This window comes from Sarcophilus harrisii, chromosome 5 (genome assembly GCF_902635505.1).
Source record: "Sarcophilus harrisii chromosome 5, mSarHar1.11, whole genome shotgun sequence".
NCBI classification, from domain to species: domain Eukaryota; kingdom Metazoa; phylum Chordata; class Mammalia; order Dasyuromorphia; family Dasyuridae; genus Sarcophilus; species Sarcophilus harrisii.
This window is the reverse complement of record NC_045430.1, coordinates 164,622,780-164,636,883: the sequence shown is the minus strand read 5'-3', so window position 1 is coordinate 164,636,883 and position 14,104 is coordinate 164,622,780. Positions and strand designations below refer to the sequence as shown.

Here is a 14,104-nt window from a genome sequence, read left to right as displayed (position 1 = left end):
ACAGACATAGATTGGCTTATGGTACATATGTCAAAGTCCTGCAACTAATGGCTTTCATACCTATATCATTATGGGGTTGTGGAGTGATTTAGGAAAATGCAGTGGCAACTTGTTTAGAAAATACATTTTGGTGTTGACTCATTTAGGAATTATTTCCCTAATTGTAGTCCCACCTCTTCATTACCTTCAATAAGGTTTATAGGATGCGTCTGTTTGAAAATTAAACAAAATGTCAACACATTATCTTAAGGCCATGCAACTGTACTGAGCCAAACTCACTAACTATATACTGAAATAATGCTGACTGAAGCTGGTAATCCTTTGAGGTAGTGCATCCTCTCTTTGTTCAGCCTTACAGGTTCACAAACTCTTTTCTCAGTTCATGTAGAAGTAACTCTTCCCATTTGATCCAGCAGTGCAGAACTGGGCCTCATCAACCAATTCTTAAGAGATTTCCATGTGAAACAAGCATCTAACTTATAAATTTACAATCAAAAATGATATGCCTGGGAAGATGCATTGTGGCACATAATTGGCAAAAAATTAGTCTTGAAGTCAAGAAGACCTAGGGTTCAGATCCCACCTCTGACACATATATGTGATCCTGGGCAAGTCATTTAACTGCTCTGTGTCCTAATGATTCTCTGTGACTAGAAGTTACAAAGAAAGAATTGACCTGCATTGGTGGAGGGAGCACTTCAAGGGAAACCCTATGTATCAGTGAAATTACAAGTCAGAAGGGAAAAAAGGCCTACTTGGGATCCAGGCCTTAGTCCGTCCTTGGTAGATCAACTCAGAAAATTAATCAGGTGGTTTCCCCGATGAAAGGAGAATCAAGTTGGAAAAAAATAATTCCTAATGCTGTATTTTCTTATAAACCATATTTCTATTTCAAATGTGATTATATAATAAAGATGATTTATGATCATGTGATAATCATAATCATTTATATATAATATCAATATCATTTGAATTACTGAATAGAATTTTTTTTAAGTTATATTAGTGAAGTTAGCCTTATATTAGTGAAATTAGACTTATGAAAAGTGGTCATTATATAGCTTTGATTTGAGCTTCAGTGCTAAAATGTCATTACTAAAATAATAGTCATAAACACAGTGCATTAATTTGTTAGACACTTTACAAGACGTATACAACATTCCCAACTCTATCAAAATAATTACTAAAATATTTGTCAAAGTTCACAAAAATTTATTGAGTCCCAAAAGAAAGCTAACTTATTATTAGTATCTTGGGAGAGACCCTTAATCTACTCTAATTCTCAATATAGGCAAAAACCATTTCTCCTCCTAACCCCACACTGGCCAAGTCTTAACTCTGTTTCTTTTGTAAAGAGTCAGTTTTGAATTTTAAACTGATCCTTTCCCCACTCTCCTCACAAACATACATTCAGAACAACTCAGTTGATTTAATGATAAATGATAAATTGTAAATATGTTAATGAAATGTTAACACCTGGTTTTTCCTTTACAAAGTGTAAACAGTTTTCTCTTAATAGAATGGAATGATACTGTTGGCTGGAATAAACATTGGTCTGGGTTTTAAATAACTAAGCTCTGACGTTAATAAATCAGTGACGTCAATTTAGCATTTGCTTTAGCAGGAAGCAGTTAAGAAGCATCCTAGTTGGAAGAAATTTCCCCAGAAATAAAATCACTTGATTCTGCTAGTGCAAATGCAAATAGCATCTTTTGGTTATTTCCAGGTTATTTAGTGGAGATCTTTACCTCATTGCCATTCTCTGCCCTTTAGATTTTCTTTGTCTTAAATGCATGCCTAGCCTTTGACTATCTTCTTTATTCTGGGAGTTTTGATACTTCTCTCTATTACCTAACTGGATTTTACTTCAGGAAAGAAGTGGGTTTTGCAGATTAAAGTGTTCCACTTCATTTTACTGCAGGTTCTGCTAGTAGGAGATCAGCAAAAGAGAACTTGACCTATATGCAAGTCTCCTGGTCCTCTGTTACAGCTATGCTAGATAGGCCCTTTATCTCTTCTCTATATCTGTCTTTTGGGAAACTATATAAAGAACCTTTATAAAAGTTAAATATAAACCAAAATTTAGCCATTATAAAAAGAAACATATAGAAGAAGCTCTTTTTCAATGTGATACCATGAGTGTAGAACACTGTTAGAAATACTAGCTTTAGCAGCAGGATAAAAGAAATATCCCAATTTGCAGTTAACATGATGGCTTACTAATAAGACCCCACAGAATCAGTAAAGAAACTAATGAGAATTAATCTATAAAGAAACTTCACTGAAGAAGCAGAAAACACAAAATTCTCAACAAAATTCATATTCCTGTACAGCTCTAACAAAAAAATTGAAGGGATAGAAATTCAAAATAAATTATAAAATATATAGGAATCACTTTACATCCCTAGGATATTCATAAATGCAATCACAAAACATTCTTTACAGAAATAAAAGAAGATAAATAATTGAAGGGTTAGTGATTTTTCATGGTTGGCTACAAAAATCTATGTGTGGTGTGTGTGTGTATGTGTATGTGCTTTTATATATGTATATATATGAGATCACAGTTTCTAAATTAGATTATAAATTCAGTTTTTTACCAGAGTAACATTTTGCAAATTAGAAAAATAGAGCAATAAAGTTAATTTAAGTGACTATCAAAATTAGTTTTTGACTAATTGACAAAAAAAGCACTCAAAAAGCTAGAAAGCAATTGCATAGAAATTAAGTTTTAGATTACTATTTTATACCTTTTACCACAACCAAACTATAATAGGATATGTGACCTGAATTTAAAAGGTCCAATTTTTTAAATTATAGGAAAATGGAAAGTAGTGTTATTAACAAATATAATTAAGCTATAAGTAGGATTCTTAATCAAATATAATTAAGGTATAGGTAGGATTCTTAAAGGGTTATAGAGGTTAGGATAAAATAAAAAGAATATTTTTCATATAAAATTTAAAGACAGTGTAGTAAGTAGAGGACTAGTCAAAAATAACTAGTCTTGCCTGTGGCACAAACTAGCTGCATGACCATGGCCAAGTCATTTAATTCTCAGGGCTCCACTCAATTGTAAAACAAAAGGACTCAGATGAATTGCTGATCTCCATTAGTGGATGAAATTTCTACACTAAAATTTCCCCTTATACATAGTGTGGAAAAGTGGATGGAAAGTTGGACTTGAGTCAGGAAGAATTGGTTTAAATTCTCACTTCTGATTAATCACATAGTTGATTACTCATCCTCTGGAAGTCATTTTGCCTCTGAGTGGCCCAGGCAACTCTCCATGGCTGTAAATTGCAAAGAAGATACCAATCTGCCTTTGTAGAGGAATGTTGGGATATACAGGAGTTGTTGGAATACACAGGAGCCACCTGACAGTGGCTGCTGGACCCAAACCTGCAGAATGAATCTCCTCTTGTGAGAGGATGATAAAAAGGAGACTGAGAGGCAGTTGCTGTTCTCTGACCTCTCTAACTAAGAGGCCCTTGCATTGTCTGACTTCTCTCCTCTTCCCTCTGCCTCCAATTTATCTCACAACACCTGTCTCAGCAAAGGCTGCCCTACAACTCTTTCAGATGTTATGATCCACAGCTGTGGAGGCTCTCGGAGAATTGACCTGTCCCTTAACAGAGGAAGTTCCTTTTTGAGCACTCCTTGATTTAACCCAATCATACCAGTATGAGATATGTATTTAAAAAAAAAATTCTGATACCTGAGATATATAAGGGATGGAAATATGTCCAGACCTACTCACTGGAGGATTTTGGTACCAGCCCAAATCCTGATCATGGATGAGAAGTGAAAGGGCAGAACTCAGGAAGGATGGTCAAAACAGGAGTTCATTTATTCAAAATTCTCTCAGCCTTAAATACCCTAATACTCTTACATAACTATAGCAATATTGTGCATGCGCTAACTATATACTGTACATGCAGGACCACATAAACGACTTGCTATTGTGCAGATGTCTCCTTGCCACTTTGGTGTAACTGCTTTAATTACAACACAGATTGTCACACCCCTGATTTCTTAGGAAGGCCCAATCACCCTGGGCAGGGATGGGGATCCAAATCAGACACATCAGCAGGTTCCCTGGCGGCTGGAGGAATTCATCCAGAATTTCCCCACTAACTGTAAACCTCTGCAGAAGTAAAGCTCTAAGATGAGTCATTCCTAATAAGATATGAAAATACAGTTCTCAAAAGAATTGTAAGCTATGTGATAAAAATGCACCCCATCACCAAGGGATAACGGATGAAAATAACTCTGTGGTTTTACTTCACACCCTACAAATTGGCTGAATATGATAAAAGATGGAGATGTAAGTGGTGAAAAAGTCAGTACATTTGCACACAAAATTTCTATTGATGGAGCAGTGAATTTGTCATACCATTCTAGAAAAAAATTAATTTTATACTATACAAGAAAAATCGTTGCAGTACTAACTTGTAATAATCATTCACCTAGACAATCCCTTCTCTTACTAGAGAGATTAGGCCTTTAGATGCATAAAAATGCATATGCAATTAGGTACAAGTGCTATGTAACTGTTTCCAACTTTTTTTTTTTCTTCTGATACTACAAGGGAAAGGTTTATTAGGAGAAAGGAATGGAGAAATCATAAAAGGACTGATATATATATATATATATATATGATATATATGATATATATCAATATCAGGAAAGTTTAATAATTTTCTTTTAAAGCATTCTTAATACTCTTTCTAGGCCAGAGAGTATCCAGAGATGGGTATATATTTCATTGCTGGAGTTGTAGCCATCGTGGTAATCTTTGAATTTGAAGTTTACAAGAGATTTTAAGAGGATCATCAAATTCAAAACTTCTTAAACTGTGGTTTGCAGCCCCACATGAAGTCATATAACTGAAATTATGATTTATTATCCATAAATGTTTGATTTGTATATCTATTTTATATACCTATATACTCGAGATCATATAAAAATTTCTTGGATGAAAAGGGGTCGTGAGTGGAAAAAGTTTAAGAAGCCCTGATCTGGGCCAATCCTATGAATAATTTATAAATGATGAAACTAATGCACAGAGCAATTAAGTCATCTGATCCGGACTGCACAATTTGTGCTTGACCTGTGAAGGGCTTTGTTCAACTTAGGATATTCTAAAGGGGTGGCTAAGTGGCACAGTAACTAGACTCACAAGTCTAGATTTCATTAGCCAGCAACTGGCTAATAGCACCATCATCATACTATACAAATCTTTCATTTAAAAAGGCATTCTACATGGTATATTGGACTCCAAATCCAGAGCTCTTTCCAGTGTACATACAACATGCTTTTTCAAATGAAAATACATTTGAGTTTTGTATAGTATCACAATGACAGTTATTCTTATATGCAGAAACATGAGTTTATATGTAAAAGATATTTTTATATACTGTGCAAATTAAAATCTAGTAGTAGAAAAAGACCAAGCTGCCTATAGTCCATCTGTTGGGAAAGGGAAATAATCTGATAGCACCAAAATAAACTATAGCATAGATATGAATAGAAAGTTTATAGCATTTGTCTTTCTTATAAGTTTACCCAGAATGAAACAGAAATTCTTTATTTAGAGCTCTGATCAAAAACAGGGGAACCCAAAGAAATTAAAAACTTCTCAATTCCTTGCTGAAGGAAGCCTGAAAATTGAAATGTAGCCTTCTGGACATTCCACTTACTACAAAAGTTACCTCAACCAAATAAGTCCATTATGTCAGTCCCCTGGCAAGGAACTATATGTTCTCACTTTCAAAGGTGTATATTTGTCTCCAGGTGCCTTCAAAAGCTGCTTTGAAAAGAATGCGGCAGATCCATTCTAAGTCTACACTGTTAGAAGTTAATATCCTAGCTAACAGGTACCAGGAAAAGAAGAACGGAACATTCTCTTCAAGAAATAAGGATCCCTATATGGACTTTTTGAGTGTCCAACAAATATATATATATTCATGCTGATGAGTCTTTTTTTTAATTTTTTGTTTGTTTTAATCATCCAATTAGCTTTACAAAATCAAGGCTTATTTTCTTAAATGTTCCTAGAATCATAAACCCTCCTCTGTTTGATAAGAGGGGAACAGGAACAAAAATTAATAACCATGAGAAATATAAAGAGTGGTGGTAAGTTTAAAACTGGTTTCCCCAAGTCTGGTACAGGGTCTATGCTAAGCTCTTTACCAAATATTATCTTACTTGAAACCCACAACAACTCTGGGAAGTGGATACTATTATTATCCCCATTTTATAGATGAGGAAACTGAGGCAAACAGAAGTTAAGTGACTTGTTCAGGGTCATGCAGCTAGTATGTAACTGAGACTAGGCTTGAATTAAGGTCCTGCACTCAATCCTAGTTACCCTACAAATGCAAAGGATTCCAAAATTATGCCAAAGTTCCAAATCAAGTACAATGGCTGGCAAAATATCCCTTGGCTGAAGTCACAAAGACTCTCAACTTCCATAAATTTTGGTCTTTTACTCACCATCATCCTTTTCCCAGAGTTTAATTCTAGAAGCCTGACTTTCGAATAGCAGAAAAAAGGTATGAAATTGGAAGCTATTTGAACAACCATTGGCTCCGCATCTTACCTCTGTTTTGCAAGGAAAATGGCTGTTTACAATAATGTTGCTTTGAGGAATCTAGAATTTCCCCAAAAGAGAAAAAATAAAAATGTTATCCTATGCATCAGATAATAGGACAGGTTGTTTTTAATTTAAACAGGATTTGGAAATTCAACTTGTAGCTAACTTGTAACTTGTAGTTATCTGCCAGAAAGCTAAGAGCAAGTCTTGACGTGAAATTCAGTTTGAAAATTCTCCTAATTAGCGATTTCACATTTTTCATCAACAACATTCAAACGCCTTGTGTGTCTGTATGTGTGTCTCCAAGGGAGATCTTTTCCAGTGTCTCTACTTTTTTAAACACAACTTTTCCTTTTATTCCAGCCCACTCCTACAGCTGCTATCACCACAATTCACCACTTCAGTAGACACTAAAGCCATAGCTTTAGTGATCTTCCAGGAACTCATGACCTTTTGTAACTTACAAGGTCACCTCAGTTAATCCATCTTAAAACTTCAGCTCAGTCACCTTGTGATTTTGGAAGAGATAAAGCTTCCATTCTTACCTTACACTACTTTCCCCTGAAGCTTTGAAGAATCTTTGTGATTGGAAACTATACAGGGAAAGGAACAATGGGATTAAGGGGAAGGGATTTGAACCTCCCCATTGGTTCTTGAGCCAGAACTGTATGTATATAGATAAGATTTGATTAGTACAAATAATGACTTCCTTGAAATTGTCCCAAGTATTCATACTATTTTAAGTTATAATTATGTAAAATATGGCAGTTGGTTCTAGCCCAATTCAAACATTTACTGCAAATCCAAATAATGAATGTGACCAATTCACAAAATTCATTATCTGCAGTAATCAGAACATCTCTAAAGTTCTGACCTGAGAACCCATGGGAAGACTTTATATAGACTCAAACAGATGTAGACAAAATCTATATAGTCTCAAAAATAGATGGGGAAAAGGGCATATATTATAAGTACCCAGTAAGTAGAAAAATCAATGAGAAACTTCATACCACATGACTTTATTAGATTTGATATACAAAGAACTGGGTTCAAAGCTAGCTCCTGTCATTTATTAACTGTGTCCCTGGCCACAAAACAGAGATCACTGTACATAAACTGCCTATTTGTTGTTATAAACATTGAGATAAAATATGTAAAATACTGTATGAACCACAAAATACTAAGTTCACAGGAGTTATTACCAATAATAATTATAAGAGGAATGTTTTGTCCATTTTCAGTTTTCATCTAGTCTATTTTCATCTGTATTCATTAGAAATTCATGAAAATGTTTTTCAACTTCCAAAATTTCATACTTTCAATCAAATATCTGTAATTGTCCTAAGGTTTTTATTAATGATTTTTCTTTATATTTGAAGTATTACCAAAATTAATTTATTAATTTATCCATCCTTGTGTATATCAGCTAGTGTTTTGTAACATATACTTTGGCCCTCTTACCAATAAAAACTACATCTATCTATCTTTTTTGCAAATAATTATATAATTCACTACTAATTTTCTATCCATAAATTATACACTGTAATATGTATATGATGATAGAGTTTGTTACTTGCTCAATAGGACTTCTAACTAGTCTATAATTCAAATATATTATTTGTGATATACTAAATCATGATAGTAGACAGTATAGTGATAGTTATAGAATAGTCATATGTCATTTAGAGACAACATTGAGGTATCATGTATGGCAAATATAACACAGTCTATTCCTTGAAGAGATATTGCCAGGACATGGCAAAAGTACAACCAACAACATATGAACCACTAGAGTAACATACTGGGTCACAAACAGTCTAGTACTGAGACCAAAAAACCTATAGGATGAAGTTACAATTTAGTTGTTTGAAAAAGAAAAAGAGGACAAGGAGGAGGAGGACAGGGTGGGAATGAGGACCGGGAGAGGGAAGGGGGAAAGAAAAGGGAAAGGGAAATGAGGAGGGAAAGAGGAAGAAGAAGAGGGAAAAGAATAAGCAGCAGCAACCATTCATCAGGGTGGGTATATATCAATTCTGTATTCTCAAGTTCAGTGATCCTGCAGCTGAAAGAAGAAATTGTGAGGTAGTGATGCAGAGAATATATTTCCACAACATAAATGGAAAGTAGGAGAGGAGAAAATTTGGAGTGAGAGGAAGATTATCTAAGACCAGTTAGATAATAGATTATACTATTCCCCTTTGCAGAAATTTCCTTTGAGGGTTGAATAAACATGAGTAAAATAAAATACTGTTAACTTCTACTCTACATTATATGTACCTGAAAAACAAAGCTAATTTTGAAGATATGTCCTAATGGAATCTTGCAACAGTATGATGTATACTAATATTGAAAATAAGTGTCCCTGATGGATATTGAAAATAGACAACTTTTTCCTTAGTCTTCTCTATCTTAATCCTTCTTATTTCGTCCATATCTCTTGTCTCTGAATTCTTCAATATCCCTCCTAAAATGTAGCATCCATAAATAAATACAATACTCTGGACAGGGTTCCATTAGGCTAGAGTTGAATGGAACTATTATACTCTATGATTTAAACACTATTATTCTATAGACTTAAGATATGTTTAAAACTTTCAACTAAAGCTGATATATCTTTTTCCAGTCAATTGATGGAATCCCCTCCCTCCCCCTTAATAACATCATCAATATGGCTATTTTAAATTCTGCAGAGGCTGGACTTAAACCAAGTCTTTATAGCCAAAGCCAGTTCTCCCCTTCCCTGTGCCACGATGTCTGTCTGTACAATTCCTCTTCTGAAGGCAGTTAAAGAGAAGGGAGAATCAGAAGAGGAACCTAGATTTCATTTGCCCCAGGGCGTCCATCAGCTCCCTCCCTTTTCAATTTGGACGTCTTTGGCTTCAGAGAATCATTTTTAAATTTTTCAATAATAATTTATTTTTCCAAATACTTATAAAGACAGTTTTCACCATTCATTTTTGTGTTCCACATTTTGTGTTCCGAATTTTCTTCCCTCTTCCCCTTCCCAGGATTGCAAGCAACCTGATAATGGGCTTCAAGGAATTATTAAGAGTTAAGCTAGTAAAAAGTCTTCATTTACAGGAGAAACCGAGATTCAGAGAGGAAGTGCTTTGTCCTTCATCAGAAAAGTTAGCAACAAAGCCGGTTGTAATATTTGAATCCCAGCCCTGGACTTCACCTACTCTCGCGACTTGGAGCTGTGGACTCCTGGTACTGAGGGCTAACGGACCGGGTATATGTGCACTCACCCGAGCGTGACTTTACAGTTGGGTCCACTCTCGTGGCCCCCAATCGGACAAACGCAGGCAGAGTTCAGTTCCGCCTCTCGGAGGTACCAGGGATGCAGCCCGCTCTAAGTTTCAATTGGTTTTAACTATGGCTCTCTCGCAGGTCTCTGAACCTCCAGCAGCCAGTTATCGAAATTTCCCCCCTTAATTCTGGAGTGGAGCCTAGGCCTCGGAGAAGGCTGAAGGGGCCAAGGGAGGACTCCCCCGCGAGTTCTTCCGACAGCCCTCAAATCTGCCTCTATGATGAGGAAATTTTTCAGCTTCCGCGGCAGGAAAGGACACTCTCGCACCTCCGCCATCCCGCGGAGGGACTGCGGGGTCCCGGAGTCCGACACCAGCGCGGGATACCTCCTCCGGGACAAGGAGCTCGGGAAGCTCCACAAAGCCGCCTCGATCGGGGATGTGGCGAAGGTCCAGCAGCTCCTACTGGGCGGGAAGCACGACGTGAACGATTTGGATAAAATGAAGAGGTAAGAACAGGAGTTGGGGGATGGGAGAGAGAAGAGAAACCCCCCACTCCCCACAGAGAGGAGGCAAGACACCCGCCCCCCACAATCCCTGCATGCGGTGTATGTGGGTCCTCTCTCCCTTTGCCCTCTGCTCCTCGAGTTAACCCTTGGAAAATCAATCTTCCTCAGCACCTGGGACAGGATCAGAGTCAGGTTTTGCACTCTGGAGATCCGGATAGCCAGTCCTGAAACTTGGATCACTTCCCAATTCCTGCCTGTCCATTTTTAATGAATGGGAAGCTCCTTCACCTTACTTTTAGCCAAAGTCCAACCAATTTAATCCGTAGTGACATGGGAGCAAATACCATTCTGTTGAAATGTGAGACTAACCTTGACGGCAGTTGGGGTGTTTTCTTGGCAAAATTAATGGAATGGTTTGCCGTTTCCTTCTCCAGCTCATTTTTATAGATAAGGAGATTGAGGCAAACAGCTTACGTGCCCATGGTCGCATAACTTTTAAGTATCTGAGGTCAAATTTGAACTCAGGAAGATGCGGGAGCAGGTATTGTCCCTGAATTCTCCGTGTTCAGTCAAATAGGGGACTTAATCAGCAAAGGAGACTGAAAAGGAGAGGACCTGCTGCTTAGGAGGAGAACCAGGAGAGAGCAGTGTTACAAAACCTGAAGAGCAGGGAAAAACTTAAGGAGAAAAAGGTGACAGTTTCAAAGATTTTAGCGAGGTAAAGGATGAAAATTGAGAAAAGACCATTAGATTTGGTAATTAAGAGACCATTAGTATCTTTAAGAATTTGGAAGTCAGATTGTAAAGCGTTCAAAGAAAATGACAAGAGAGAAAGTGGAGACACTTTTTGTCAACAGTTCCTTCCTGGCATTTAGCTAAAAAAAGACAGGAGAAAATCAGAACTCAGACACTTGGCATTCCCTAGCTGTGTGACCCTGGGCAAATCACTTAACCCCAATTACCTCAGAGGGGGCAAAAAAGACAGAAGAGATATGGGGTGATAACGGGGATAGATTGATCAGGTAAAGATCCTTTGGGGAATTGTGGAGAAGACATGGACATGTTTGTAATCAAGCAGGGAAATAGCTAGGATACAGAGAAAGAGTGAAATTAAGTGAGAATAGGAATGAGAGAGGGGGCAATTGGAGGAGATAAGATAGGATGCTATCACTTATAAATGTAAAGGCATTTTCATTGGCAAGGGGAAGGGCCACCTCTTCATGTTAGGATAGATGAAGAAAAAGATAATGGCAGAAGGCATTTAGATGATATGAAGTGAGAGGGAAAAGGGTAACCTTAGATAATGGCCTCAGTTTTTTCTATAAAATATGAGGCAAGATTTTTTAGCTGAGAAGGTGCAGAGTAAACTATGAAAGGGAAGCAAAAGTTTGGAAGAACTGCTATGGTAAGGGGGATAGTGAATTGTTTAGGGAGTTGTAATACGAAAGGATTGCCTTGCTTCAGTGAGAACCCAAATGAGATTATGTAACATAAATTTGTAGTTCACCTAGTAAACATAGATGATTTTTTTCTACCTTTATTTAGCAGCATGTGTATAATAGGATAGACAGCAGATGGCAAGAGTGAGTCAATGCTGTGTACACAATTGGCAAAATAATAAGGGATGACTGAACTAGTGTTTAACAAACATATTGGATGATTCACCAATGAGTCAAGATGGGGAAAGGAGAGAAGTGTATCTTGTGCAGAAATGATGGTCTTTGATTAAAGACCATAGTCCAGATGAAAAAGAGTTTCAGTTTGCAAGGCAAAGGAAGAGGTGGAATGATAACAGATTATGAATAGGATAAGAGAAACTTAGAATTTGAAAGTATAGTAGTACTGCATTTATGAGCAATCAAAGGTATAGCTATTTTTGTATCAGGCTGGATGGGATGAAGAATTAGATCATATGAAATGACAAAGTTAAAGTTAATTGTGAAGCAAGGATGGTTAAGGGAGTATTGATATATATGTTGAAGAAGTATGAGGCTTTGGAAAGGACAGTGAGAATGTAAAATAATGTGGGTGAAAACAACTATGTATAAATAATATACATACAAGCTCAGAGGGAAAGCACTAGTTTTAAGGAAGATGGGGAAAGGCTTCTTATAGAAAACAAGACTTTAGCTGAGCCTTGAAGGAAGCCAGGAGATGGAAGTGAAGAGCATTCCAGGCATGGAGATAGTTAGTGAAGACACTTAGTATCAGGAGATGAAGTGCTATGTGAAAAGAGCACTTAGTCAACAAATATTTGTTGTCTATTATGTAACTGACACTGTGCTAAGAGCTGGGTATACAAAGAATGATCAAAGAGGTCCCTGCTGTGAGCACACTGACATTCCAATGGGGAAGGCAACATGAAAACAGTTAAGTACAAACATGATACTACAAATAGGTTAAACTAAAAAATAATCAACAAAGGAAGACGTCAGCATTAAGGGAGATTGGAGAAATCTTCTTGTAGAAAGTAGGATTTTAGCTGAGTTTCAGTAAGCCATTAGGACAAGAGATAGTGAGGAGAAAGGAGAGATTTCCATGAGTCAGGAAAAGGAATGGCGTACTAGTATGGGCAAACAGTCAATGTCTTCTTCTTACTCTCAAACCAAACTACTGAAAATAATAGGCCAATCTCTTGTGTCCAGTATGGAGTAGGAGACTCTAATACTCATAGAAAATGCAATTCATTCTACAATTTGTTCAAACTCTTTTATATCTACAGCACTACCAAATGACATATATTAAAAGGAGTATCATCTCTTCCACTTACTTTTTTTAAATCTAATAAGAACTCCCATCCCTCAAATTAATCCTAAATTCTTGAAAAGAAATTATTTATCCTTATTTTCAATTTAAAATAAAGATTTAGAAGATGATTTCCATATAAAGACAAGTAAAAAAAAGATATGAAGTAATCACTATAATGGAAAGAGACTGGTTTATAAAATTAGCTTTATTACTCTCTCAGCATACTAACATAGGTGCCCAATTAAATTTATATGATACTTTCTCATGGAATATAGACTGGATGTGTGTTTTCATTGATAATAAGGAATTTCTTTTATCACTGCAGGTCAGAATCTTCTCCACAATTTAGAATCTTAGAAAATTGTTTAGATTAGTGAGAAGTCAAATGACTTGCCCAATGTCATAAACAGTCAATATGTGTCAGAGCTAGCGTTTGAACCAAGTAGTCTTCAAGCTGTCAAGATAGTTGTCTATCCACCATGCTATGCTGTCTCTCTTGAGTTTATTAAATAATATATAATAGGACCTTTAAATATTAGTCATAGAAATTGTACATAGGGAATTCCAATTTTTTTTAGGGACATGTATGTTTTATTTCATTTGTTAAATACTGAAAATCTGTGAAATCCTGGGTGGAAATTTGATGGTTCAAAGTACATTATTCTTCACTTGTCCAAACTGAATTTTGTATCATTTCTTAATTTGTGAAAATATACAAGTAATTATGTATGTATTTAGAAGCAATGGAACCCTGTCTTGATGTATACTTATTTTCATGTCATTTCTAATATCTGTAATTAATTTGGGAAATTAAAAGTGACAGGCTATATTTTGAATGTTGTTTAATATTTTTACTTATCCAAATATGCAAGAAATAAAGGTGTAGGCATGTTACTTGTGCACATATGTCCATGCATCAGTCAACTTAACAGAGTCAAAGTAGGAGTGGATAGTGAGAAGAAGCCTATAGGTTAAAGTAGCTAAGGTAGTGGCTCACTAAA

At 36.2% G+C, this 14,104-nt stretch overlaps 1 protein-coding gene across 4 annotated transcripts in view; it reads left to right on the top strand.

Annotated features, from left to right (window-relative positions):
• The first annotated feature begins 9,840 nt into the window (after positions 1 to 9,840).
• Positions 9,841 to 14,104, top strand: part of LOC100920401 (ankyrin repeat domain-containing protein 26-like) — a 79,841-nt gene continuing 75,577 nt past the window's right edge. For 2 of the 4 annotated variants that reach the window (XM_031938886.1, XM_031938885.1), the window contains exon 1: positions 9,844 to 10,355. In XM_031938886.1, the coding sequence (XP_031794746.1) occupies positions 10,126 to 10,355 (230 nt within the window). In that variant the 5' untranslated portion in view covers positions 9,844 to 10,125. Of the gene's footprint in view, positions 10,356 to 14,104 lie in introns of all 4 variants that reach the window. The other 2 variants (XM_031938887.1, XM_031938884.1) reach the window with 2 other exon arrangements.